A 24,420-nucleotide genomic window follows, 5' to 3' on the forward strand; every position below is an offset into this window, starting at 1 on the left:
CGCATTTTTCAATGCATGCCTATGGCGGCCGGATGCGGCAATAACCGCATCCGGCCGCCGCATGCGGTTTTTGCCACTGCGCATGCTCAGTAGCATGCCGCAAGCGGCAAAAACCGGACTGGCCGCACAGGAAAAACGTATGCAAAGGATGCAGTGTTTTCACCGCATCCGTTGCATAGCTTGCACAGCCGGATTGAGCCGCAGAGCTCAAGCCGGATGTGTGAAAGTAGCCTAAAGGGTGCTTAGCCTTGTATTTAGCCATAAAATAAATAAATAATTAAAAAAAAATGACGTGAGGTCCCCCCATTTTTTGTAGCCAGCTAGGGTAAAGCAGACAGCTGCAGCCTGCAGACCACCGCTGGCAGCTTCACCTTGGCTGATAATCCAAAACAGTGGGCACCCCACGCTGTTATTTTAAATTATATAAATAATTTAAAACAAAAAACGTGGGGTCCCCCCCATATTGGATCACCAGCCAAGGTAAAGCGGACAGCTGGGGTCTGATATTCTCAGACTAGGGAGGTCCACTGTTATCGGACACTCCCCAGCCTAAAAATAGCAGGCCGCAGCCGCCCCAGAAGTGGCGCATCCATTAGACGTGCCAATCCTGGCGCTTTGCCCCAGCTCATCCCGCGCCCTGGTGCGTTGGCAAACGGGGTAATATATGGGGTTGATGCCAGATGTGTAATGTCACCTGGCATCAAGCCCTGGGGTTGGTGAGGTCAGGCGTCTATCAGATACCCGACATCACCAACCCAGTCAGTAATAATTAAAAAATAGACAACAAAAAAAAGTTTTATTTGAAAAAACACTCCCCAAAACATTCCCTCTTTAACCAATTTATTGAAAAGAGCACAATCAATTCCACGTCCGGCGTAATCCAATAAGGGGGGGGGGCACGGCGATCCATACCATAGTCGCTGTCCCAGTCAATGAAAAACAGAATGTTCCCCATTGGCTGGGAGAGCAATGCAGTGACCTGAGCTAACATCAATAGGTCAGCTCAGGTCACTGCAGGGGATGACGAGCGCTGCCATCAGGAGCATAGATGAGATCATTACCTTCTGTGATCATCTCCTGTACTGCTGACGTCAGCGCTGTCACTGACTTATCGCGAGAGCCCGTGACGTCACCACTAGTGACAGTCTCGGGCCGCTCGCGAGACGGGCATAGACAGCAGTGACCGCGGTGACGTCAGGAGGCAGGAGATCGTCACAGCAGGTAATGATCTCACCTCCTGACAGCAGCGATCGTCATCCCCGCGGCTCCCAGCACTGCAGGATGTCAGTGTCTGCCTGCGCTGCCGTGTGACAGGCTGCTGACACTGCGGGCAGACACTGACACTGCAGTGCAGGCAGCCGCGAGGCCGGAGCAGGACACACACTGCACGGGCACCTGGAGGTCGCACGGAAGCGCTTCTGTGCGGCGTCCAGGGAGTGTGACGTGTGTTTACTCTGCTCCTCTTCCTGGCATAATGACATCGCTTCCTGCAAAACCGCAGGCAGCGATGGGCATTACCGCAGGTAAATCGCGGCTATTCCGGGGGTATACCGCACATCATTGCTACCTGCGGAATACCCCCGGAATACCGCAGGTACCTGCGGAAATTAATGGACATGCACATTTTCTCAAGAAAGTTTCTCGAGAAAATTTTCTCAAGAAATTTTCTTGAGAAAAATCCGCACAGTGCGCACAACTATTTTTTTTTCTCATTGAATTTCATGGGAAATGTCTGCACAAAGATTGCAGACATTTCTCAAGAAATTTCCGGGGCAAATCTGCGGGAAAAACGGTCTAGTGCGCACATAGCCTAAGGCTGCTGAACGCCGTGTGCACAGGGCCAGCAGCATGCAAATGTGGCCAGTGCCTAATGGTCTGGGGTTCGGGCAGCACCAAGAGGAAACTACCGGACCCACTCTGCCCAGGTCTGAATTTGCAATATTTGCTGTACATTGATGGCAGATGTCCACGCAATGGAGCAGAGACCAAAGAAAGGCAATTTAGCCTCTTAAAGGGGTTGTTCACCACTCAGACAACTCCTTCTCAATCACTGTTTCCCATGTTATTTGGTTTGGTTTTTTTTTTAGAAAATAACATATTTGGTATAAATTTTAGAACTAATAAAATCTAAGAATAACTACATACCAAAATGAAAAAAAAACCCATATCTATCTATATCTATATAAATTGAATAAAACAAGATCTGAAAGTCATATGGATCCCGAAAGGTAGTGATAAAGTCTACAGCTCACGCCCAAAAAAAAGTGCTCATACACCTTTATCAAATGAAAATGACACCGGCCATAGACCTCTATGGTGACACCGGCCATAGACCTCTATGGTGACACCGGCCATAGACCTCTATGGTGACACCTGCCATAGACCTCTGTGGTGACACCTGCCATAGACCTCTGTGGTGACACCTGCCATAGACCTCTGTGGTGACACCTGCCATAGACCTCTGTGGTGACACCTGCCATAGACTTCTGTGATGACACCTGCCATAGACCTCTATGGTGACACCTGCCATAGACCTCTGTGGTGACACCTGCCATAGACCTCTGTGGTGACACCTGCCATAGACCTCTGTGGTGACACCTGCCATAGACCTCTGTGGTGACACCTGCCATAGACCTCTGTGGTGACACCTGCCATAGACCTCTGTGCTGACAACTGCCATAGACCTCTGTGGTGACACCTGTCATAGACCTCTGTGGTGACACCTGTCATAGACCTCTGTGGTGACACCTGTCATAGACCTCTGTGGTGACACCTGCCATAGACCTCTGTGGTGACACCTGTCATAGACCTCTATGGTGACACCTGTCATAGACCTGTGGTGACACCTGCCATAAACCTCTGTTATGACACCTGCCATAGACCTCTACGGTGACACCTGCCATAGACCTCTGTGATGACACCTGCCATAGACCTCTGTGGTGACACCTGCCATAGACCTCTGTGGTGACACCTGCTATAGACCTCTGTGGTGATACTAGCCATAGACCTCTGTGGTGACACCTGCCATAGACCTCTGTGATGACACCTGCCATAGACTTCTGTGGTGACACCTGCCATAGACCTCTATAGTGACACCTGCCATAGACCTCTGTGGTGACACCTGCCATAGACCTCTGTGGTGATACTAGCCATAGACCTCTATAGTGACACCTACCATAGACCTCTGTGGTGACACCTGCCATAGACCTCTGTGATGACACCTGCCATAGACCTGTATGGTGACACCTGCCATAGACCTCTGTGGTGACACCAGCCATAGACCTCTATGGTGACACCTGCCATAGACCTCTGTGGTGACACCTGCCATAGACCTCTATGGTGACACCTGTCATAGACCTCTGTGGTGACACCTGCCATAGACCTCTGTGGTGACACCGGCCATAGACCTCTGTGCTGACAACTGCCATAGACCTCTGTGATGACACCTTCCATAGACCTGTGATGACACCTGCCATAGACCTCTGTGGTGACACCTGTCATAGACCTCTGTGGTGACACCTGCCATAGACCTCTGTGGTGACACCTGCCATAGACCTCTGTGGTGACACCTGCCATAGACCTCTATGGTGACACCTGTCATAGACCTCTATGGTGACACCTGTCATAGACCTGTGGTGACACCTGCCATAAACCTCTGTTATGACACCTGCCATAGACCTCTATGGTGACACCTGCCATAGACCTATGTGATGACACCTGCCATAGACCTCTATGGTGACACCTGCCATAGACCTCTGTGGTGACACCTGCCATAGACCTCTATGGTGACACCTGTCATAGACCTGTGATGACACCTGCCATAAACCTCTGTTATGACACCTGCCATAAACCTCTGTTATGACACATGCCATAGACCTCTATGGTGACACCTTCCATAGGCATGTGGTGACACCTGCCATAGACCTCTGTGATGACACTGGCCATAGACCTCTATGGTGACACCAGCCATAGACCTCTGTGGTGACACCTGCCATAGACCTCTGTCATGACACCTGCCATAGACCTCTGTGGTGACACCTGTCATAGACCTCTATGGTGACACCTTCCATAGACCTGTGATGACACCTGCCATAGACCTCTGTGATGACACCTGCCATAGACATCTGTGGTGACACCAGCCATAGACCTCTGTGATGACACCTGTCATAGCCCTCTATGGTGACACCTGCCATAGACCTCTGTGGTGACACCTGCCATAGACCTCTGTGGTGACACCAGCCATAGACCTCTGTGATGACACCTGTCATAGACCTCTATGGTGACACCTTCCATAGACCTGTGATGACACCTGCCATAGTCCTCTATGGTGACACCTGCCATAGACCTCTATGGTGACACCTGCCATAGACCTCTATGGTGACACCTGCCATAGACCTCTATGGTGACACCTGCCATAGACCTCTGTGCTGACACCTGCCATAGACCTCTGTGATGAGACTCCAGTTAAGGTACACATTACACAGCCGGCTCTTCATGTCTTCTGCACCAATCACAGGTCTGATTATAACAGACAGATAGCCAATCACAGACGGGAATTGTGGGAGGTGGTCTTGTCTCCTTTCAACGGTCACTGATGCAGCCTCGCCCCCAGCAATCATAGTGCGTCATGGCCCCCACTAATGGCCCTCACCACGAGACCTTATCCCCTGCTTCTATTAGCTGAGCCGGGGCTCCGCAGTGAGCTGCGGGTGGACGCCATGTCTTACCATAGTTATCTCCGCAGAGGTATGTCCAATGGGGTATGTTTGTTCCGCCGCTTCACGTCTCTTCTCCTCACCTCACACCGCGCAGCTCCAGTAACCAACTGTCGCGTCTCCCGCCCGCTGCCCCTGCTTATAAGACTAATGCGGTGCGCTCGAGCGTGTCTGCCTCTACTGATTGGATGAAATTGCAATGAGGGCGGGAAATTATAACCAGTCAATCTCCAGTTATCCATACAGGTAGCGCGTGCAGGCTGTGATTGGTTGCTAGGCAGCTGGGGACAGCAGTGATTGGTTGGCTGCTTATGGACTCACTGCGCGGGAAGATTGTTTCTAACGGTCGCTTGAGGGTTACCTCAGTTGAGGGTTACCTCAAGCGACAATCTTCCCGCGCAGTGAGTCCATAAGCAGCCAACCAATCACTGCTGTCCCCAGCTGCCTAGCAACCAATCACAGCCTGCACGCGCTACCTGTAGAGATAACTGGAGAGTGACTGGTTATAATTTCCCGCCCTCATTGCAATTTCATCCAATCAGTAGAGGCAGACACGCTCGAGCGCACCGCATGAGTCTTATAAGCAGGGGCAGCGGGCGGGAGACGCGACAGTTGGTTACTGGAGCTGCGCGGTGTGAGGTGAGGAGAAGAGACGTGAAGCGGCGGAACAAACATACCCCATTGGACATACCTCTGCGGAGATAACTATGGTAAGACATGGCGTCCACCCGCAGCTCACTGCGGAGCCCCGGCTCAGCTAATAGAAGCAGGGGATAAGGTCTCGTGGTGAGGGCCATTAGTGGGGGCCATGACGCACTATGATTGCTGGGGGCGAGGCTGCATCAGTGACCGTTGAAAGGAGACAAGACCACCTCCCACAATTCCCCTCTGTGATTGGCTGTCTGTTATAATCAGACCTGTGATTGGCGCAGAAGACATGAAGAGCCGGCTGTGTAATGTGTACCTTAACTGGAGTCTCATCACAGAGGTCTATGGCCAGTATCACCATAGAGGTCTATGGCAGGTGTCACCACAGAGGTCTATGGCAGGTGTCACCATAGAGGGCTATGGCTGGTGTCACCATAGAGGTCTATGGCAGGTGTCACCATAGAGGTCTATGGCAGGTGTCACCATAGAGGTCTATGGCAGGTGTCACCATAGAGGGCTATGACAGGTGTCACCACAGAGGTCTATGGCAGGTGTCACCACAGAGGTCTATGGCAGGTGTCACCATAGAGGTCTATGGCAGGTGTCACCATAGAGGTCTATGGCAGGTGTCACCATAGAGGGCTATGACAGGTGTCACCACAGAGGTCTATGGCAGGTGTCACCACAGAGGTCTATGGCAGGTGTCACCATAGAGGTCTATGGCAGGTGTCACCATAGAGGTCTATGGCAGGTGTCACCATAGAGGACTATGGCAGGTGTCATCACAGGTCTATGGAAGGTGTCACCATAGAGGTCTATGACAGGTGTCACCATAGAGGACTATGGCAGGTGTCACCATAGAGGACTATGGCAGGTGTCACCATAGAGGTCTATGGCAGGTGTCACCATAGAGGACTATGGCAGGTGTCACCATAGAGGTCTATGGCAGGTTTCACCATAGAGGTCTATGGCCGGTGTCATCACAGAGGTCTATGGCAGGTGTCATCACAGAGGTCTATGGCTGGTCTCATCACAGAGGTCTATGGCCGGTGTCATCACAGAGGTCTATGGCAGGTGTCACCACAGAGGTCTATGGCAGGTGTCACCACAGAGGTCTATGGCAGCTGTCACCATAGAGGTCTATGGCAGGTGTCACCATAGAGGTCTATGGCAGGTGTCACCATAGAGGTCTATGGCAGGTGTCACCATAGAGGACTATGGCAGGTGTCACCATAGAGGTCTATGGCAGGTGTCACCATAGAGGTCTATGGCAGGTGTCATCACAGAGGTCTATGGCAGGTGTCATCACAGAGGTCTATGATAGGTGTCACCATAGAGGTCTATGATAGGTGTCACCATAGAGGTCTATGGCAGGTGTCACCATAGACGTCTATGGCAGGTGTCATCATAGAGGTCTATGACAGGTGTCACAATAGAGGTCTATGATAGGTGTCATCACAGAGGTCTATGGTAGGTGTCACCATAGAGGTCTATGGCAGGTGTCACCATAGAGGTTTATGGCAGGTGTCATCACAGAGGTCTATGGCAGGTGTCACCACAGAGGTCTATGGTAGGTGTCACCACAGAGGTCTATGGCAGGTGTCACCACAGAGGTCTATGGCAGGTGTCACCACAGAGGTCTATGGCAGGTGTCACCATAGAGGTCTATGGCAGGTGTCACCATAGAGGTCTATGGCAGGTGTCACCATAGAGGTCTATGGCCAGTATCACCATAGGGGTCTATGGCAGGTGTCATCACAGAGGTCTATGGCAGGTGTCACCACAGAAGTCTATGGCAGGTGTCATCATAGAGGTCTATGGCAGGTGTCACAATAGAGGTCTATGATAGGTGTCATCACAGAGGTCTATGATAGGTGTCACCATAGAGGCCTATGGCAGGTGTCACCATAGAGGTCTATGGCAGGTGTCATCACAGAGGTCTATGGCAGGTGTCACCACAGAGGTCTATGGCAGGTGTCACCACAGAGGTCTATGGCAGGTGTCACCACAGAGGTCTATGGCAGGTGTCACCACAGAGGTCTATGGCAGGTGTCATCACAGAGGTCTATGGCTGGTGTCACCATAGAGGTCTATGGCAGGTGTCACCATAGAGGTCTATGGCAGGTGTCACCATAGAGGTCTATGGCCAGTATCACCATAGGGGTCTATGGCAGGTGTCATCACAGAGGTCTATGGCAGGTGTCACCACAGAGGTCTATGGCAGGTGTCACCATAGAGGTCTATGGCCAGTGTCATCACAGAGGTCTATGGCAGGTGTCACCATAGAGGTCTATGGCAGGTGTCATCACAGGTCTATGGAAGGTGTCACCATAGAGGTCTATGACAGGTGTCACCACAGAGGTCTATGGCAGGTGTCACCACAGAGGTCTATGGCAGGTGTCACCACAGAGGTCTATGCCCGGTGTCACCACAGAGGTCTATGGCAGGTGTCACCACAGAGGTCTATGGCAGGTGTCACCACAGAGGTCTATGGCAGGTGTCACCATAGAGGTCTATGACAGGTGTCACCATAGAGGTCTATGGCAGGTGTCACCATAGAGGTGTATGGCAGGTGTCACCACAGAGGTCTATGGCAGTTGTCACCACAGAGGTCTATGGCAGTTGTCACCACAGAGGTCTATGGCAGTTGTCACCACAGAGGTCTATGGCAGTTGTCAGCACAGAGGTCTATGGCAGGTGTCACCACAGAGGTCTATGGCAGGTGTCACCACAGAGGTCTATTACAGGTGTCACCACAGAGGTCTATGACAGGTGTCACCACAGAGGTCTATGGCAGGTGTCACCACAGAGGTCTATGGCAGTTGTCACCACAGAGGTCTATGGCAGGTGTCACCACAGAGGTCTATTACAGGTGTCACCACAGAGGTCTATGGCAGGTGTTACCACAGAGGTCTATGGCCGGTGTCACCACAGAGGTCTATGGCAGGTGTCACCATAGAGGTCTATGGCAGGTGTCACCATAGACGTCTATGGCAGGTGTCATCATAGAGGTCTATGGCAGGTGTCACAATAGAGGTCTATGATAGGTGTCATGACTGAGGTCTATGATAGGTGTCACCATAGAGGTCTATGGCAGGTGTCACCATAGAGGTCTATGGCAGGTGTCATCACAGAGGTCTATGGCAGGTGTCACCACAGAGGTCTATGGCAGGTGTCACCACAGAGGTCTATGGCCGGTGTCACCACAGAGGTCTATGGCAGGTGTCACCACAGAGGTCTATGGCAGGTGTCACCACAGAGGTCTATGGCAGGTGTCACCACAGAGGTCTATGGCAGGTGTCACCATAGAGGTCTATGACAGGTGTCACCACAGAGGTCTATGGCAGGTGTCACCATAGAGGTGTATGGCAAGTGTGACCACAGAGGTCTATGGCAGGTGTCACCACAGAGGTCTATGGCAGGTGTCATCACAGAGGTCTATGCAGGTGTCACCACAGAGGTCTATGGCAGGTGTCATCACAGAGGTCTATGGCAGGTGTCATCACAGAGGTCTATGGCAGGTGTCACCATAGAGGTCTATGGCAGGTGTCATAACAGAGGTTTATGGCAGGTGTCACCATAGAGGTCTGTGACAGGTGTCACCATAGAGGTCTATGACAGGTGTCACCATAGAGGTCTATGGCAGGTGTCACCACAGAGGTCTATGGCAGGTGTCACCACAGAGGTCTATTACAGGTGTCACCACAGAGGTCTATGACAGGTGTCACCACAGAGGTCTATGGCAGGTGTCACCACAGAGGTCTATGGCAGGTGTCACCACAGAGGTCTATGGCAGGTGTCACCACAGAGGTCTATGGCAGGTGTCACCACAGAGGTCTATTACAGGTGTCACCACAGAGGTCTATGGCAGGTGTCACCACAGAGGTCTATGGCCGGTGTCACCACAGAGGTCTATGGCCGGTGTCACCACAGAGGTCTATGGCAGGTGTCACCACAGAGGTCTATGGCAGGTGTCACCACAGAGGTTTATGGCAGGTGTCACCACAGGTCTATGGCTGGTGTCACCACAGAGGTCTATGGCAGGTGTCACCACAGGTCTATGGCAGGTGTCACCATAGAGGTCTATGGCCAGTATCACCATAGGGGTCTATGGCAGGTGTCATCACAGAGGTCTATGGCAGGTGTCACCACAGAGGTCTATGGCAGGTGTCACCATAGAGGTCTATGGCCAGTGTCATCACAGAGGTCTATGGCAGGTGTCACCATAGAGGTCTATGGCAGGTGTCATCACAGGTCTATGGAAGGTGTCACCATAGAGGTCTATGACAGGTGTCACCACAGAGGTCTATGGCGGGTGTCACCACAGAGGTCTATGGCAGGTGTCACCACAGAGGTCTATGGCAGGTGTCATCACAGAGGTCTATGGCAGGTGTCACCATAGAGGTCTATGGCAGGTGTCATCACAGATTTCTATGGCAGGTGTCACCACAGAGGTCTATGGCAGGTGTCACCACAGTCATCACAGAGGTCTATGGCAGGTGTCACCATAGAGGTCTATGGCAGGTGTCACCATAGAGGTCTATGGCAGGTGTCATCACAGAGGTCTATGGCAGGTGTCACCATAGAGGTCTATGGCAGGTGTCACCATAGACGTCTATGGCAGGTGTCATCATAGAGGTCTATGGCAGGTGTCACAATAGAGGTCTATGATAGGTGTTATCACAGAGGTATATGATAGGTGTCACCATAGAGGTCTATGGCAGGTGTCACCATAGAGGTCTATGGCAGGTGTCATCATAGAGGTCTATGGCAGGTGTCACAATAGAGGTCTATGATAGGTGTCATGACAGAGGTCTATGATAGGTGTCACCATAGAGGTCTATGGCAGGTGTCACCATAGAGGTCTATGGCAGGTGTCATCACAGAGGTCTATGGCAGGTGTCACCACAGAGGTCTATGGCAGGTGTCACCACAGAGGTCTATGGCCGGTGTCACCACAGAGGTCTATGGCAGGTGTCACCACAGAGGTCTATGGCAGGTGTCACCACAGAGGTCTATGGCAGGTGTCACCATAGAGGTCTATGACAGGTGTCACCATAGAGGTGTATGGCAGGTGTCACCACAGAGGTGTATGGCAGGTGTCACCACAGAGGTCTATGGCAGTTGTCACCACAGAGGTCTATGGCAGTTGTCACCACAGAGGTCTATGGCAGTTGTCACCACAGAGGTCTATGGCAGTTGTCAGCACAGAGGTCTATGGCAGGTGTCACCACAGAGGTCTATGGCAGGTGTCACCACAGAGGTCTATGGCAGGTGTCACCACAGAGGTCTATGGCAGGTGTCACCACAGAGGTCTATGGCAGGTGTCACCACAGAGGTCTATGGCAGTTGTCACCACAGAGGTCTATGGCAGGTGTCACCACAGAGGTCTATTACAGGTGTCACCACAGAGGTCTATGGCAGGTGTTACCACAGAGGTCTATGGCCGGTGTCACCACAGAGGTCTATGGCAGGTGTCACCATAGAGGTCTATGGCAGGTGTCACCATAGACGTCTATGGCAGGTGTCATCATAGAGGTCTATGGCAGGTGTCACAATAGAGGTCTATGATAGGTGTCATGACAGAGGTCTATGATAGGTGTCACCATAGAGGTCTATGGCAGGTGTCACCATAGAGGTCTATGGCAGGTGTCATCACAGAGGTCTATGGCAGGTGTCACCACAGAGGTCTATGGAAGGTGTCACCACAGAGGTCTATGGCCGGTGTCACCACAGAGGTCTATGGCAGGTGTCACCACAGAGGTCTATGGCAGGTGTCACCACAGAGGTCTATGGCAGGTGTCACCACAGAGGTCTATGGCAGGTGTCACCATAGAGGTCTATGACAGGTGTCACCACAGAGGTCTATGGCAGGTGTCACCATAGAGGTGTATGGCAAGTGTGACCACAGAGGTCTATGGCAGGTGTCACCACAGAGGTCTATGGCAGTTGTCACCACAGAGGTCTATGGCAGTTGTCAGCACAGAGGTCTATGGCAGGTGTCACCATAGAGGTCTATGGCAGGTGTCACCACAGAGGTCTATGGCAGGTGTCATCACAGAGGTCTATGGCAGGTGTCATCACAGAGGTCTATGCAGGTGTCACCACAGAGGTCTATGGCAGGTGTCATCACAGAGGTCTATGGCAGGTGTCACCATAGAGGTCTATGGCAGGTGTCATAACAGAGGTTTATGGCAGGTGTCACCATAGAGGTCTGTGACAGGTGTCACCATAGAGGTCTATGACAGGTGTCACCATAGAGGTCTATGGCAGGTGTCACCACAGAGGTCTATGGCAGGTGTCACCACAGAGGTCTATTACAGGTGTCACCACAGAGGTCTATGACAGGTGTCACCACAGAGGTCTATGGCAGGTGTCACCACAGAGGTCTATGGCAGTTGTCACCACAGAGGTCTATGGCAGGTGTCACCACAGAGGTCTATGGCAGGTGTCACCACAGAGGTCTATTACAGGTGTCACCACAGAGGTCTATGGCAGGTGTCACCACAGAGGTCTATGGCCGGTGTCACCACAGAGGTCTATGGCAGGTGTCACCACAGAGGTCTATGGCAGGTGTCACCACAGAGGTTTATGGCAGGTGTCACCACAGGTCTATGGCTGGTGTCACCACAGAGGTCTATGGCAGGTGTCACCACAGGTCTATGGCAGGTGTCACCATAGAGGTCTATGGCAGGTGTCACCATAGAGGTCTATGGCCAGTATCACTATAGGGGTCTATGGCAGGTGTCATCACAGAGGTCTATGGCAGGTGTCACCACAGAGGTCTATGGCAGGTGTCACCATAGAGGTCTATGGCCAGTGTCATCACAGAGGTCTATGGCAGGTGTCACCATAGAGGTCTATGGCAGGTGTCATCACAGGTCTATGGAAGGTGTCACCATAGAGGTCTATGACAGGTGTCACCACAGAGGTCTATGGCGGGTGTCACCACAGAGGTCTATGGCAGGTGTCACCACAGAGGTCTATGGCAGGTGTCATCACAGAGGTCTATGGCAGGTGTCACCATAGAGGTCTATGGCAGGTGTCATAACAGAGGTTTATGGCAGGTGTCACCACAGGTCTATGACAGGTGTCACCATAGAGGTCTATGACAGGTGTCACCACAGAGGTCTATGGCAGGTGTCACCACAGAGGTCTATGACAGGTGTCACCACAGAGGTCTATGGCAGGTGTCACCATAGAGGTCTATTGCAGGTGTCACCACAGAGGTCTATGGCAGGTGTCATCACAGAGGTCTATGGCAGGTGTCATCACAGAGGTCTATGCAGGTGTCACCACAGAGGTCTATGGCAGGTGTCATCACAGAGGTCTATGGCAGGTGTCACCACAGAGGTCTATGGCAGGTGTCACCACAGAGGGCTATGGCAGGTGTCATCACAGAGGTCTATGGCAGGTGTCACCATAGAGGTCTATGGCAGGTGTCACCACAGAGGGCTATGGCAGGTGTCATCACAGAGGTCTATGGCAGGTGTCACCATAGAGGTCTATGGCAGGTGTCATCACAGAGGTCTATGCAGGTGTCACCATAGAGGTCTATGGCCGGTGTAATTTTCATTTGATAAAGGTGTATGAGCACTTTTTTTTGGGCGTGAGCTGTAGACTTTATCACTACCTTTCGGGATCCATATGACTTTCAGATCTTGTTTTATTCAATTTATATATATATATATAGATATAGATAGATATATGTTTTTTCTTTGTCGCTCCATTGGGAGACCCAGACAATCGGGTGTATAGCTTCTGCCTCCGGAGGCCACACAAAGTATTACACTTAAAAGTGTAAAGCCCCTCCCCTTCTGCCTATACACCCCCCCGTGCATCACGGGCTCCTCAGTTTTTATGCTTTGTGCGAAGGAGGCACACATGCACGCAAGCTCCACAATTTAGTCAGCAGCAGCTGCTGACTATATCGGATGGAAGAAAAGGGGGCCCATAACAGGGCCCCCAGCATGCTCCCTTCTCACCCCACTCTGGTCGGCGGTGTTTGTTAAGGTTGAGGTACCCATTGCGGGTACATAGGCTGGAGCCCACATGCTGTTTTCCTTCCCCATCCCTTAAGGGCTCTGGGTGAAGTGGGATCCTAATCGGTCTCCAGGCACTGGGACCGTGCTCCCTCCGCAGCCCCTGGGGAATCTGCTGGACAGGAGCCGGGTATCTTCAGGGACAAGGCCCTGCTACTGTGAGGTACTCTGTGTCCCCTTGGGGACGGCGCATGGAGCGCTTGTGTCATACACGCTGCAGCACTGCTGGGTGTGTTAGTGCGCCGGGACTACCGCGCTGACCGCGCTTGTTTGCCGGCCGCGCTTATAACTTTAGTCCCCGGCTTCTGCGGTCTAGTACCGCATATTCCCGCCCCCAGACCTGCCAGTCAGGGGAAGGGCGGGACGCTGCACTGGACGTCAGCGCTGAGGGCTGGAGCATACTTTGTATCCTCCTCCCCCCTCACTGAGCACAGTGGGGCACCAGATTCCCGCACTTTCTAGGGCACGCCCACGGCCCCCTCCTCCTCACAGAACGCCGGCAGCCATTCCTGTCAGCACTTCTGAAGCTGGAGAGGAGAGACAACACGGCTCTGGGAGGCCCAGGCAGGGAATCTGGTGGTCACACAACCGCTTTGGGCGGTCGGTAAGCAGCACCTGTTTCTAGGTGCTGGCCCCACTGAGTGCCGAAGTGTATATATATATATATATGCTTATATGCTATACATTTACTCTGTACGGTCGCACTGTTGGTTTTTGGCTATATACCCTCCCGGATTGTACTCAGAGGAGACAACAGCATGTCGTCCGCAAAAAGCAAGGGTGCCAAAGCACAGGCTTACTTTGCAACCTGTACCTCATGTGCGGCTATGCTACCGGCAGGTTCCACCTACCCTCATTGTGTGCAATGCTCGGCCCCTGCGGCACTTACTCAGCCGGAGCCTCTGCAACTGGTGGCCCAGGTGGATCCACCTGCTACCACTATCCAGGTGACAGGGACGGAGTTTGCAGTATTCGCTGACAAACTTTCTGAGAGTATGGATAAATGGTCTGCTCAGATACTAGAAGCTTTGCAGTCCAGGCCGGTAACACAGGCCCCGGGCACTGTTGAATCATTGACCCCAGGCCCCCCTCTGTTGGAGCAGCAAAGTGCTCCTGGGGTGACTCATAGGTCCCAAGGTGAGGTCTCTGACACGGACCGCAGTCCCAGACCGCCTAAGCGGGCTCGCTGGGAGCCTCCCTCGACTTCATCACACTGCTCAGGGTCTCAGCAAGGACTCTCTAGAGGATGAAGCGGAGGTGGCAGATCAGGATTCTGATCCTGAAGCCGCTCTCAACCTAGATACACCTGAAGGTGACGCCATAGTGAATGACCTTATAGCGACCATCAATCGTATGTTGGATATTTCTCCCTCAGCTCCTCCGGTGGAGGAGTCAGCTTCTCAGCAGGAGAAATTCCGTTTTAGGTTTCCCAAGCGTACAATGAGTATGTTTCTGGATCACTCCGACTTCAGAGAGGCAGTCCAGAAACACCAAGCTTGTCCAGATAAGCGCTTTTCAAAGCGCCTTAAGGACACACGTTATCCCTTCCCACCTGACGTTGTCAAGGGTTGGGCTCAGTGTCCCAAGGTGGATCCTCCAATCTCCAGACTGGCGGCTAGATCCATACTTGCAGTGGAAGATGGGGCTTCACTCAAAGATGCCACTGACAGACAGATGGAGCTCTGGTTGAAATCCATCTATGAAGCTATCGGCGCGTCCTTTGCTCCGGCATTCGCTGCCGTATGGGCACTCCAAGCTATCTCAGCTTGTCACTCGCAGATTAATGCAGTCACACGTGCCTCTACTCCGCAGGTGGTGTCCTTAACCTCCCAGGCGTCGGCGTTTGCGTCCTACGCCATTAATGCTGACCTGGACTCTGCGAGCCGTACGGCGGTAGCATCCGCCAATTCAGTGGCAGTCCGCAGGGCCATGTGGCTACGTGAATGGAAGGCAGACTCTGCTTCCAAAAAGTTCTTAACCGGTTTGCCATTGTCTGGCGACCGCTTGTTTGGTGAGCGATTGGATGAAATCATTAAACAATCCAAGGGAAAGGACTCATCCTTACCCCAGTCCAAACCAAACAGACCTCAACAACGGAAGGTACAATCGAGGTTTCGGTCCTTTCGGTCCGCGGGCAGGTCTCAATTCTCCTCGTCCAACAGGCCACAGAAGGGTCAGACGAACTCCGATTCTTGGCGGTCTAAGTCACGCCCTAAAAAGACCGCCGGAGGAACCACTCCCAAAGCGGCCTCCTCATGACTTTCGGCCTCTTCACACCGCATCCTTGGTCGGTGGCAGGCTCTCCCGCTTTTGCGACACCTGGCTGCCACAGGTACAAGACCGTTGGGTGAGAGACATTCTGTCTCACGGTTACAGGATAGAGTTCAGCTCTCGTCCTCCGTCCCGATTCTTCAGAACATCTCCGCCCCCCGACAGAGTCGAGGCTCTTCTTCAGGCGGTGTGCACTCTGAAGGCAGAAGGAGTGGTGATCCCTGTTCCTCTTCAGCAACAGGGTCACGGTTTTTACTCCAACTTGTTCGTGGTGCCAAAAAAGGACGGATCTTTCCGTCCTGTTCTGGACCTAAAACTGCTCAACAAACTCGTAAAAACCAGGCGGTTCCGGATGGAATCGCTCCGCTCCGTCATCGCCTCAATGTCCCAAGGAGATTTCCTAGCATCAATCGACATCAAAGATGCTTATCTCCACGTGCCGATTGCACCAGAGCATCAGCGCTTCCTGCGTTTCGCCATAGGGGACGAACACCTTCAGTTCGTGGCACTGCCTTTCGGCCTGGCGACAGCCCCACGGGTCTTCACCAAGGTCATGGCAACAGTGGTAGCAGTCCTACACTCTCAGGGACACTCGGTGATCCCTTACTTAGACGATCTGCTTGTCAAGGCACCCTCTCGAGTGGCATGCCAACACAGCCTGAGCATTGCTCTGGAAACTCTCCAGAGATTCGGGTGGATCATCAATTTTCCAAAGTCAAATCTGACACCGGCCCAATCACTGACATATCTCGGCATGGAGTTTCATACTCTCTCAGCGATAGTGAAGCTTCCGCTGGACAAACAGCGTTCACTACAGACAGGGGTGCAATCTCTCCTTCATGGTCAGTCACACCCCCTGAGGCGCCTCATGTACTTCCTAGGGAAGATGGTGGCAGCAATGGAGGCAGTTCCTTTTGCGCAGTTTCACCTGCGTCCCCTTCAATGGGACATTCTCCGCAAATGGGACAGGAAGTCGACGTCCCTCGACAGGAACGTCTCCCTTTCTCAGGCAGCCAAAACCTCCCTTCGGTGGTGGCTTCTTCCCACTTCATTGTCGAAGGGGAAATCCTTCCTACCCCCATCCTGGGAGGTGGTCACGACGGACGCGAGTCTGTCAGGGTGGGGAGCGGTTTTTCTCCACCACAGGGCTCAGGGTACCTGGACTCAGCCAGAGTCCTCCCTTCAGATCAATGTTCTGGAGATAAGGGCAGTGTATCTTGCCCTAAAGGCGTTCCAGCCGTGGCTGGAAGGCAAGCAGATCCGAATTCAGTCGGACAACTCCACCGCGGTGGCATACATCAACCACCAAGGCGGAACACGCAGTCGGCAAGCCTTCCAGGAAGTCCGGCGGATTCTGCTGTGGGTGGAAGCCACAGCCTCCACCATATCCGCAGTTCACATCCCGGGCGTAGAAAACTGGGAAGCAGACTTTCTCAGTCGCCAGGGCATGGACGCAGGGGAATGGTCCCTTCACCCGGACGTGTTTCAAGAGATCTGTTGCCGCTGGGGTACGCCGGACGTCGACCTAATGGCGTCTCGGCACAACAACAAGGTCCCGGCATTCATGGCACGGTCTCAAGATCCCAGAGCTCTGGCGGCAGACGCCTTAGTTCAGGATTGGTCGCAGTTTCAGCTCCCTTATGTGTTTCCTCCTCTGGCACTGCTGCCCAGAGTGTTACGCAAGATCAGGTCCGACTGCCGCCGCGCCATCCTCGTCGCTCCAGACTGGCCGAGGAGGTCGTGGTACCCGGATCTGTGGCATCTCACGGTGGGCCAACCGTGGGCACTACCAGACCGACCAGACTTGCTGTCTCAAGGGCCGTTTTTCCATCTGAATTCTGCGGCCCTCAACCTGACTGTGTGGCCATTGAGTCCTGGATCCTAGCGTCTTCAGGGTTATCTCAACAGGTCATTGCCACTATGAGACAGGCTAGGAAACCAACGTCCGCCAAGATCTACCACAGGACGGGGAGGATATTCTTATCCTGGTGCTCTGATCAGGGTTTTACTCCCTGGCCAATTGCCTTGCCCACTTTTCTGTCCTTCCTTCAATCTGGACTGGAAAAGGGTTTGTCGCTCGGCTCCCTTAAGGGACAAGTCTCAGCGCTCTCTGTGTTTTTTCAGAAGCGCCTAGCCAGACTTCCACAGGTACGCACGTTCCTGCAGGGGGTTTGTCACATCGTCCCTCCTTACAAGCGTCCGTTAGAACCCTGGGATCTGAACAGGGTGCTGATGGCTCTTCAGAAACCACCTTTCGAGCCAATGAAGGATATTTCTCTTTCACACCTTTCGCAGAAAGTGGTCTTCCTAGTAGCAGTCACATCACTTCGGAGAGTGTCTGAGCTAGCAGCGCTGTCATGCAAAGCTCCTTTCCTGGTGTTTCACCAGGACAAGGTGGTTCTGCGTCCGGTTCCGGAATTTCTCCCTAAGGTGGTATCCCCCTTTCATCTCAATCAGGATATCTCCTTACCTTCTTTTTGTCCTCATCCAGTTCACCAATGTGAAAAGGATTTGCACTTGTTGGATCTGGTGAGAGCACTCAGACTCTACATTTCTCGTACGGCGCCCCTGCGCCGCTCGGATGCACTCTTTGTCCTTGTCGCTGGCCAGCGTAAAGGGTCACAGGCTTCCAAATCAACCTTGGCTCGGTGGATCAAGGAACCAATTCTCGAAGCCTACCGTTCTTCTGGGCTTCCGGTTCCCTTGGGGCTGAAGGCCCATTCTACCAGAGCCGTGGGTGCGTCCTGGGCTTTGCGGCACCAGGCTACGGCTCAACAGGTGTGTCAGGCGGCTACCTGGTCGAGTCTGCACACTTTCACGAAACACTATCAGGTGCATACCTATGCTTCGGCGGATGCCAGCCTAGGTAGGCGAGTCCTTCAGGCGGCGGTTGCCGACCTGTAGGAAGGGGCCGTTTTACGGCTCTATTACGAGGTATTATTTTACCCACCCAGGGACTGCTTTTGGACGTCCCAATTGTCTGGGTCTCCCAATGGAGCGACAAAGAAGAAGGGAATTTTGTTTACTTACCGTAAATTCCTTTTCTTCTAGCTCCAATTGGGAGACCCAGCACCCGCCCCTGTTCCCTTCGGGCTGTTGTTCTTTGTGTACACATGTTGTTCATGTTGAATGGTTTTCAGTTTTCAGAACTTCCTTCGGATTGATTTTACTTTAGACCAATTTATAAGTTTCCTCCTTCCTGCTTTTGCACCAAAACTGAGGAGCCCGTGATGCATGGGGGGGTGTATAGGCAGAAGGGGAGGGGCTTAACACTTTTAAGTGTAATACTTTGTATGGCCTCCGGAGGCAGAAGCTATACACCCGATTGTCTGGGTCTCCGAATTGGAGCTAGAAGAAAAGGAATTTACGGTAAGTAAACAAAATTCCCTTCTTTTTCATTTTGGTATGTAGTTATTCTTAGATTTTATTAGTTCTAAAATTTATACCAAATATGTTATTTTCTAAAAAAAAAAAAAACAAATAACATGTGAAACAGTGATTGAGAAGGAGTTGTCTGAGTGGTGAACAACTACTTTAAGAGGCTAAGGCTAGTTTCACACTACGTCTTTTTAACATCCGCTGAAAACGTTTTTTTAGCGGAAGTACGGATCCTGCTTTTACAGCAAATAACGTATGCAAACGCATCTGTTATTTTGCAGGATCCTGCACTGGATGTTTAGGGGCGGGCATTGGAGTCATGTGATCGGGAGTGAGGGGAACTAGACTGGGAGGAGGCTTCTGACAGCTGCAGACGCTGGTAACCAAGGTAAACATCGGCCTTGGATACCCGATATTTATCTTGGTTACGAGTGTCTGCAGCTGCTAGGAGCCGGGCTGCCTGCACACGTAACCAACGTAAACATCGGGTAACTAAGAGAAGTGGTTACCCGATATTTACCTTGGTTACGAGTGTCCGCAGCTCTCAGGTGGGGGAGAGAGGAAGGGGAGGAAGGGGGAAAGACAGAGATAGAGAGAGAGAGGGTGAGGGAGGGAGTAGAGAGATAGACAGATCACGCGAGACTGGTTCTGGGCATGCTCAGTACTTTCTGGGCATGCTCAGTACAAAAGCAGGATCCTGTCTATCAGCACGCCAGCGTTCACCTGCGTTTGCGTGCGTTATAGTCAGGATCCAGCAATTTGCAGTATTTGGACGGAGCTCAAAAACGCTACAAGTAGCGTTTTTGAAACATGTTAAAAAACTGCAAGTCACTGGATCCTCACTATAACGCAGGCAAACGCAGGTGAACGGATGTTAACGCGAGTCCATTGCAAATGCATTGAAATGAAAACGCATTTGCACTGGATCCGCTTGTCCGCTAAAATAACGTTAAGGACGGATGTTAAAAAGACGTAGTGTGAAACCAGCCTAAATTGCCTTTCTTTGGTCTCTGCTCCATTGCGTGGACATCTGCCATCAATGTACAGCAAATATTGCAAATTCAGACCTGGGCAGAGTGGGTCCGGTAGTTTCCTCTTGGTGCTGCCCGAACCCAAGACCATTAGGCACTGGCCACATTTGCATGCTGCTGGCCCTGTGCACACGGCGTTCAGCAGCCTTAAAGACATATTGGTTTTACAAATTTCAAAGAACATCGACATTGACTACAGGAATCTGTTTTTCTCGCAGCGTGAGTGCATTTCTATCCACGTGGGCCAGGCCGGAGTTCAGATTGGCAATGCATGCTGGGAGATCTTCTGCCTGGAACATGGGATTCAGCCCGATGGACAGATGCCCAGCGATAAAACCATCGGTGGAGGAGACGACTCGTTCAACACATTCTTCAGTGAGACAGGAGCCGGAAAACATTCCCCCAGGGCGGTGTTTGTGGATCTGGAGCCCACGGTGGTTGGTAAGTAGTACTTTTTGGCTGCGACGCCAGCATCTGACATTTTCACAGGTAAAATTAACAGACAAGGATACGTCCTGGTGACATTCAGCATCTGAATTTCTGCTGCAGATTTTTACCGCTGAATTGAGCCCTTGAATTGTAGATTTTGGGAAAAGCCTCACATACGTGAATTTGCGCTAACAATTTCTGTTTGAATGTAGAGATCAGTAGTGTCTGATTGTCAGAAAGAGCCAGATATATAAGTAAAGCAGAAGTTATGGCGGGATATAGATTAGCTCGGATCTGATCACTGCCTTCAGATCACGTCGCGTATCTCCCAGAATAACGGGTTGTTACTTATCACATACGTTCCTGTACAGATGAGGTGCGCACCGGCACATACCGCCAACTGTTCCACCCCGAACAGCTCATCACAGGAAAGGAAGATGCTGCCAACAACTACGCTCGGGGACATTACACCATCGGAAAGGAGATAGTCGATTTGGTCCTAGATCGTATACGCAAGTTGGTGAGTGGCAAAAGCAACTGTCTGCGCTGCTGAGTCCTCATTTATGTATTTAGTGTTAATTTCTTTGTCGCTCCATTGGGAGACCCAGACAATTGGGTGTATAGCTTCTGCCTCCGGAGGCCACACAAAGTATTACACTTTAAAAGTGTAACCCCTCCCCTCTGCCTATACACCCTCCCGTGCATCACGGGCTCCTCAGTTTTATGCTTTGTGTGGAATGAGGCACACATCCACTCATGCATTCTCAGATTAGTTATATCGGTTGGAAGAAAAGAGGACCCCCACGGGGCCCCCGGCATGTTCCCTTCTCACCCCACTATGTCGGCGGTGCTGTTAAGGTTGAGGTACCCATTGCGGGTACAAAAGCCGGAGCCTCATGCCGTTTTCCTTCACCATCCCTTAGTGGCTCTGGGAGAAGTGGGATCCTGACCGGTCATCCATTCACTGGGACCGGGCTCCCTCCGCAGCCCCTGTGGGAATCTGCTGGACAGGAGTCTATTCATCCTCAGGGACCGGGCCCTGCATCTATAAGGTACCCTGTGTCCCCATGGGGACTGTGCATGGAGCGCCTTCTTCCCGGACGCTGCAGCAGCTGCTGATTTGTGAAGACCGGCGGACTTCCGCTCCGACCGCGCCTGCTTGTCGGCCGCGGTCTTAAATTTAGTCCCCGGCTTCATCGCGGCCTAGTAGCAAAAATCCCGCCCCCGGGCCTGCCTGTCAGGGGTAAGGGCGGGACGGCCGGCCTGACGTCGGATGTGAGGGCCGGAGCATCCTGTATGTTTCCTCCCCCCTCACTGATCACTGTGGGGACCCTAGATTCCCGCACTTTTCTAGCACCGCCCACGGCTCCACTCCTCCCCTGAGAGCTCCGGTAGCCATGTTTTTGGCATTCTGCCGGTGGAGGATTATCAGAGAAGAGCTCTGCAGCTCTGGGAGACCTAAGGCAGGGAATCTGGAGGACACACACTCCGCTTTTTAGCGGTCGGTAAGCCACACCGGTCACCCGGTGCTGGTCCCCCCCAGGGTGCCGGAATAGATACGTATTTATATACATATTTCTGTTCGGTCGGGCTGTATACCCCTTCCCATATACCCTCAGTGATCACTCTCCTAGGAGACAACAGCATGTCGTCCACAAGGAGCAAAGGTGCTAAGGCACAGGGGTTTTTTGCGACCTGTACCTCTTGTGGGGCTATGTTACCTGCGGGTTCTTCCTACCCTCACTGTGAGCAATGCTCGACCCCTGTTTCGCTTGCTCAGCCGGAGCCTCGGTCACTAGTGGGCCACTCCGCTCAGGTAGACCCCCCTGCTCCCCCTGTCCAGGCGGCAGGGACAGAGTTTGCTGCGTTTGCTGAGAAACTCCCTGAGTCACTTTCACAATCCATGGCTCAGTCTATGGACAAATGGTCTGCCAAGCTGCTAGAAGCTTTGCCGTCCAGACCGGTCCTTACACAGGCCCCGGTCCCCGTTAGCTCGTCGCCTCCAGGCCCCTCTCGGTCCGCGCCGCAGCGCGCTCCCAGGTTGGGCCCTAGGTCCCACGCGGAGGACTCCTGCCCGGACCACAGTCCCAGACCGACTAAGTGGGCCCGCTGGGAATCTTCCCCGACTTCTTCACGCTGCTCGGGTTCCCAGCTCGAGGACTCTCTGGAGGACGAGGCGGACGTCGCAGCTCAGGGCTCTGAACCGGACGTTGCCCTCAATCTTGATACACCTGAAGGGGACGCCATAGTAAATGACCTTATCTCGTCCATCAACCAGGTGTTAGATCTGTCTCTTCCGCCTCCACCTGTAGAGGAGCCGGCTTCTCAGCAGGAGAAACACCAGTTTCGGTTCCCCAAACGTACACGGAGTGCGTTTTTCGATCACTCTAACTTCAGAGACGCTGTCCAGAAGCCCAGAGCGGTTCCGGACAAGCGCTTTACTAAGCGCCTTACTGACACACGTTACCCCTTCCCCTCTGACGTAGTGAAGGGTTGGGCTCAGTGTCCCAAGGTGGATCCTCCAGTCTCTAGATTGGCGGCTAGATCTGTGGTATCGGTGGCAGATGGCTCATCGCTAAAGGATGCCACTGACAGGCAGATAGAGCTCCTGGTGAAATCCATCTATGAAGCCACAGGCGCGTCTTTTGCCCCGGCCTTTGCAGCCGTGTGGGCACTACAAGCTATCTCAGCTTGTCTGGCTGAGATTAATGCAGTCACACGTAATTCTGCTCCGCAGGTTGCGTCTCTGACTTCTCAAGCGTCAGCTTTTTCTTCCTACGCCATGAACGCAGTCCTAGACTCTGCTAGCCGTACAGTGGTGGCATCCGCTAACTCTGTGGCAGTCCGCAGGGCCATGTGGCTGCGCGAATGGAAGGCAGACTCGGCCTCCAAGAGGTTCTTAACCGGTTTGCCGTTTTCTGGCGACCGATTGTTTGGCGAACGATTGGATGAGATTATTAAGGAATCCAAGGGAAAGGACTCCTCCTTACCCCAGTCCAAACCTAAGAGACCTCAGCAACGGAAAATTCAATCGAGGTTTCGGTCCTTTCGTCCCTCCGCCAAGTCACAATCCGCTTCGTCCAGCAGGCCGGAGAAAGGCCAGAGGAACTCCTATGCGTAGCGGTCTAAGTCACGCCCCCAAAAGGCCGCCGGAGGCGCTGCCTCCAAGGCGGCCTCCTCATGACTCTCGGCATCCCCGAACCGCATCCTCGGTCGGTGGCAGGCTCTCCCGCTTTTGCGACGCCTGGTGGCCACATGTTCAAGACCGATGGGTGAGAGACATTCTGTCTCACGGTTACAGGATAGAGTTCAGCTCTCGTCCTCAGACTCGTTTCTTCAGAACCTCTCCGCCCCCCGCTCGGACCAACGCACTTTTTCAGGCAGTAGACACTCTGAAGACAGAAGGAGTTGTGATCCCTGTTCCCCCTCGGGAACATGGTCGCGGCTTTTACTCCAACTTGTTCGTGGTGCCAAAGAAGGACGGATGATTCCGTCCCGTTCTGGACCTCAAACTGCTCAACAGACACGTGAGCACCAGACGGTTTCGGATGGAATCTCTCCGCTCGGTCATCGCCTCGATGTCACAAGGAGACTTCCTAGCATCGATCGACATCAAGGATGCTTATCTCCATGTGCCGATCGCACCCGAACATCAACGCTTCTTGCGTTTTGCCATCGGGGACGAGCACCTTCAGTTCGTGGCATTGCCTTTCGGCCTGGCGACAGCCCCACGGGTGTTCACCAAAGTCATGGCATCCGTTGTGGCGGTCCTACACTCTCAGGGCCACTCGGTGATTCCCTACTTAGACGATCTCCTAGTCAGGGCACCTTCTCGGGCGGCGTGTCAACACAGCCTTACAGTCGCTCTGGCGACTCTCCAGCAGTTCGGGTGGATAATCAACTTCC

At 52.7% G+C, this 24,420-nt stretch overlaps 2 protein-coding genes across 2 annotated transcripts in view; one reads left to right on the plus strand and one right to left on the minus strand.

Annotated features, from left to right (window-relative positions):
* The window catches only part of LOC142251614 (tubulin alpha-3 chain-like), a 40,259-nt gene extending 35,395 nt beyond the window's left edge, over nt 1-4,864 (minus strand). The window contains exon 1 of the mRNA XM_075324583.1: nt 4,728-4,864. Within this exon, the coding sequence (XP_075180698.1) occupies nt 4,728-4,730 (3 nt within the window). The 5' untranslated portion in view covers nt 4,731-4,864. The remainder of the gene's footprint in view (nt 1-4,727) is intronic.
* A 374-nt stretch (nt 4,865-5,238) lies between these two features.
* LOC142251623 (tubulin alpha-3 chain-like) overlaps nt 5,239-24,420 on the plus strand; it is a 73,990-nt gene continuing 54,808 nt past the window's right edge. Inside the window, exons 1-3 of the mRNA XM_075324593.1 lie at nt 5,239-5,425; nt 20,304-20,526; nt 20,886-21,034. Coding sequence (XP_075180708.1) covers nt 5,423-5,425; nt 20,304-20,526; nt 20,886-21,034 — 375 coding nt within the window. The 5' untranslated portion in view covers nt 5,239-5,422. The remainder of the gene's footprint in view (nt 5,426-20,303; nt 20,527-20,885; nt 21,035-24,420) is intronic.

The sequence above is a fragment of the Anomaloglossus baeobatrachus genome, chromosome 9 (assembly GCF_048569485.1).
Source record: "Anomaloglossus baeobatrachus isolate aAnoBae1 chromosome 9, aAnoBae1.hap1, whole genome shotgun sequence".
NCBI classification, from domain to species: domain Eukaryota; kingdom Metazoa; phylum Chordata; class Amphibia; order Anura; family Aromobatidae; genus Anomaloglossus; species Anomaloglossus baeobatrachus.